Source organism: Lactuca virosa, chromosome 4, assembly GCF_052849685.1.
Source record: "Lactuca virosa cultivar CGN04683 chromosome 4, Lactuca_virosa_CGN04683_v6, whole genome shotgun sequence".
Classification (NCBI taxonomy): domain Eukaryota; kingdom Viridiplantae; phylum Streptophyta; class Magnoliopsida; order Asterales; family Asteraceae; genus Lactuca; species Lactuca virosa.
The window spans coordinates 522,511,707-522,516,751 of NC_136429.1; the positions used below are offsets into that span (position 1 = coordinate 522,511,707).

Genomic DNA, 5,045 nt, shown 5'->3' on the forward strand with positions numbered 1-5,045 from the left:
CAACTTAAAATAACTTTTAAAGTCATTTTATGTGAGACAGTAACAGTTTCCACAAAAAAGTTGCAAGTTGGGCAACAATGGGATGATCTTGAATTTCGATGAATTAGTTAATAAAACATAGGGACCAAATTTGTGATTTACTATTTTGTAAGTTTAGCTGTAAAAAACATTATGATTATTGAAGTAAAAAAAAATTAGTAAAATTATGATTATAAAAGTGGAATATGAAAATTGAAAAGGTGAAGGAATCAAGTATCTTGGTAGGAGTCAATTTGAAACCAAGAAACCGTAAATAACAGACCATGTGAGTTGGTAAAATACGGTAAACTTGACTTAGATGCAATGAACCTAATTATTAAAACTGAATTCTAATTTTGATTTCGTTTTTGTATATATATTTAAAAATGCATAGAAAGACGTCGATGAATATAGTATAAAGTGGAAACACCCTGATTTTATTATATTTATTATTCACGAGTCCCCATTTGAATATGAGAGAATAAATGCTTGTTACCAACACTATTAAAAACAATTTTATTTCATTGATTATGATCTTATATAGTTATATTAATAGCTTTAAACATATTTATTAGCTAAAGATATTGAAAGAAAACATAGCCCCTTTCACTTATCATTGTTTTTAGGTGGTATCAACTTTATAAAACTCACAATTACCAACTACAGATTATATAGATTAACTGAGTAGAATAATAAGGTTATCAGTATTTATACCAAATATTATTCTAATATAAATCTATAAGCTATACATAAAATTTGGTTCACAAACACTATTTAAATCATCGCTAATATCCACTACTAACCATTATAGTGATGAGTGTTACCTCATCACCACAAAACCTATAGGATACCCACCATTTGTTTAGTTTGAAGTCTTTATTAAAAACCAAAGGTTAGAAGTTTTTAAAATCAGCTGTCAAAAACTTTCATACATAAGCCAGATTGGCACATCAATATTCTTCATCATATAATTCGAGTCTTTATCAGTTTCATTTTTAACATTTTTTCAATCTACATATGTGTAGATTTAACCTTTCAAAAAACAACTTTTTTATGATGAAAATTCATTATAGAAACAACTAATAAAAATATTTCATTTTAAAATATTTTCAAAAACTTAAAATACACATTCAAACATTTTAATTTTGATGATGGAATATCAATCAATGTGAACAACAGAACAAGGCACGTGGTAACATGGAAATCAATGATACAATCGACCAAAATTGTTGTCACACTCCTCGAACCTTCCACCTTTGAATTTTCAATTCAAACCAATTTCCAAATTTCATCCCTTTTCTTTTCCATCTTTCCAATATCACCCCTCCAATTCTTCCACAATTTTCGTTCCACATCCTTCCGCGTTCAAAACAAAACGCGTTTCTTCCTACTCTGAATATATATACACACAGACCTTCTTCATCTTCTAGCAACTTTTCAAGACAACACAAACCCACAAATTCAGACACAAATTCATCTGAATTCGACCATTGCTAATGATCGGAAAAGCTTCTGTGAATGCTGATATGCTTCGATTTCAAGCTGTTTTCGTGTTGATTGTTGCTCTGTTTTTTCTCTGCACAAATGCGATAAGATCGATTCCTGAATTAGAAACACCCATCAAAGAGTATGCTTCGGATATCGGAGTTTATGGAAGTGACAACGTACAATACCTTGAAGCACCTGAGTATAGAAATGGTGATCATTGTGGAGTGTTAGGTACAACCGCCACAGCGTATGGACCTTTTGTTGTTCATGTCGCCATGACTCTCGATTTTGAATACTTGCGAGGTTCCATAGCTGCTGTTCATTCGATTCTTAAGCATACTTCATGTCCTGAAAATCTCTACTTCCACTTCATTGCATCCGAATCAAAAACCCCCAAACCCGATGACTTATCCCGGATCATTAAAACGATATTTCCGTCTCTCGATTTTAGGGTTTACAGCTTCGATGATCGCGTTGTTAAGAATCTGATTTCGTATTCGGTTCGCGAAGCGCTTGAAGATCCTTTGAATTACGCTAGGACTTATTTAGCTGAAATACTCGATTCGAGTGTGACCCGAGTGATTTATCTCGATTCTGATATCATCGTGGTTGACGATATACAGAAGCTTTGGTCGTTTTCATTAGGATCGACGGCAATCGGAGCCCCGGTGTACTGTCACGCGAATTTCACCAAGTATTTCACCGATCGGTTTTGGTCCGATTCACGGTTGTCGAGAGTGTTCGACGGGAAGAAACCGTGTTACTTCAACACAGGTGTAATGGTGATGGATTTGGCGAAGTGGAGACGAGAAGATTACCGGAGTAGAATTGAGAGATGGATGGAGATTCAAAAGGAGGAGCGGATCTACGATTTGGGTTCGCTTCCGCCATTTTTGTTGGTGTTTGGCGGCGACGTGGCGGCGATTGATCATAGATGGAACCAACATGGGCTCGGTGGGAACAATAGGGTTCATAGTTGCAGGTCTTTGCATCCAGGTCCGATTAGTTTGTTGCATTGGAGTGGGAAAGGGAAGCCGTGGGTGAGACTGGACGCCTGTGAGCCATGTCCGGTCGATGAGCTATGGTCGCCGTATGATCTCTACAGACACTCTAAAGAACAACCGAGATTATGATGATGATGATGATGATGGTGATGAAGAAGGCCTTGTTTGTGCTTATTTGTGATTTAATTCATTCATTTTTTTTTTGTATATTATTTTGTTGAAATGTTGTTCTATACCGGATTCTTTTGTATATCTATACATGAATATGAGAAATTAAAGCAATTTTGTAGTGACAAATTTATGACTATTTAAACACAAAATCTTATTGCACAACTCTTATAACCAGGGGTGTTTATGGTCTGATTTTTGCGGTTTTAGGTTAAATCGAAACCGAACCGTTAGTAACGGTTTTTGTTAATCGAAAATTCAAGCTGGATCGTTGATAACTAAAACTGAACAAACTGAACCGTTGCCAACTTTGGTTTTATGTTTTGGCTTTTTTAGGCCCATTTGAATCAAATCCATTAGACTAAATTTATCAAAATTTTGTTCAATAAAATATGCCAAAAGAGTCATAACTTGCCAAAGAAGTTCTCCAATACATGCTACTTAATAAATTGTTCAAAACTTACAATAAAAACATTGAAATATTGTTCGATAAAATTGTGGCACTGTTAGAACAGTGCTAAAATACTGTTATAAGTAATAAATGTGAAGACAAGACCATTTCAAACTTATCAAAAAAAATTAGATTTACAAAAATATCTCCTTTAGACTTCGAAATAGACGTATGAACATGATTATAGTTATTAACGTTCAATTATTCGATCTTAGGCACCTTATGTGTGAATACAATTATTTTTGTTAATCTTTAGTCTACAAAATACAATTTTTTGTGTCAGTTTTTGATGTGTTTATACAATTATTTGTGTTAGTCTTTAAGTGTGGGAATTTACAAATAACATAATGTCATAAGATACTACCACATCTTGGGCATCCTATGTTGATTACGAGTCTCAGCTCCTAAACTAAACGAGCTATAATGAATAATGGTTTGGTAATACAATGTCTTAAAAATAAAGTAACAAATTTAAGCAAGCACAAAAAAGTCTACAAATATTACCCATATTATTTAAAATGTTAAGACTAAAATACTCACAATCTTGCGTGGAATCGAAGTAACGATCACACCATGTTAATCTAACATCACAATAACCTCGCCGGAAGTACTCTGGAATAAATTCTTACATCTCTTCAATGTAGCTTGATCATGGTTGAGTTCTTTATGGACATGTTATATTAGTAGATTATGATTTATAAACAAATGATTTAATATGGTGAATGTATGATAGAACAATACTCTTTATTGATTCCCATATGTCTAGAACCTTTAAAACTGATGTAAAACTAGCCGCAGTTACCAATAATCCTTGTCTAGTTTACATAAAATCTGTCTAGGACGATACTAAATCTTATATGATAATTCCAAATCGTAAATGTTTTAAAACATGTGAGAAGACTAAGGGCGTGTTCGACAAAACTAGCTGGTACCGGGTAACTTGTAGCGGGTAGCTTGTAGCTTGTAGCGTTTTGTGAAACGCTACATGAAGTAGCATTTGGACTTGGAGCATTTTGATTAAACTAAACGCTAGAAGCTTGTAGTGTCAAACGAGACTTTATGTTCAAAACGGAAACGCTAGAAGCTAGAAGCTCTCAAACGCTCCGTGCCGAACACGCTCTAACCTAATAGTCTAGAACAATTTCTTCAATACAAATATCATCCAACCACCGACAAAACCATTTAGGATGATTTGCAAATTGTCTAGGATGATGAAATATCGTTCGTGTGAGATATTTGAAATAATCATTAATATATATATATATATATATATATATATATATATATATATATATATATATATATATATATAGATCCGGTAAGAAATTTTTTTTGGTAGGAAGGTAAGAAGTTTTTTTTCTACATATTTTTTTGACGAACAAAATAAATGAATCACTAGATGATTCATTTGTAAGATGATTCACAAGAAAAAATTCCCAAAAAAACATCTTTATGATTCATTTTTAAGTAAATTAAGAAAAAATTCATTTTTATGACAATTTTAGTGAATAACAACAAAATCATTGTATAAATGAATCATCGAGATGTTTTTTTGAGAATTTTTTCTTGTGAATCATCTTACAAATGAATCATCTAATGATTCATTTTGTTTGTTCGCGAAAAAAATATGTAGAAAAAAAATTTCTTACCTTCCTACCAAAAATTTCCTTCTTATATATATATATATATATATATATATATATATATATATATATATATATATATATATATATATATATATAGAGAGAGAGAGAGAGAGAGAAAGAGAGAGAGATGAGTTTATGTATTCTAATTATCTTTTGTGTGGATGTAGGATTAATTGTAGACCAATCAAAATTTACAAAATATAAAATAATTAATAAATTGTTTATAGGGTATAATAGTAATCTTACTATTTTTAATTTTAGTAAATATTC

At 32.0% G+C, this 5,045-nt stretch overlaps 1 protein-coding gene across 1 annotated transcript; it reads left to right on the forward strand.

Moving 5' to 3' along the window:
* The first annotated feature begins 1,438 nt into the window (after nucleotides 1-1,438).
* Nucleotides 1,439-2,807, forward strand: LOC145109456 (putative galacturonosyltransferase-like 10). The gene has a single exon (XM_079046614.1). The coding sequence runs from the start codon at nucleotides 1,515-1,517 to the stop codon at nucleotides 2,637-2,639; it is 1,125 nt and encodes a 374-aa protein (XP_078902740.1). The 5' UTR covers nucleotides 1,439-1,514; the 3' UTR covers nucleotides 2,640-2,807.
* Nucleotides 2,808-5,045: the final 2,238 nt, after the last annotated feature.

Bases quoted from the DNA above. Each gene is read 5' to 3' on its own strand.
- LOC145109456 (XM_079046614.1), top strand. From the start codon at position 1,515: ATGATCGGAAAAGCTTCTGTGAATGCTGATATGCTTCGATTTCAAGCT.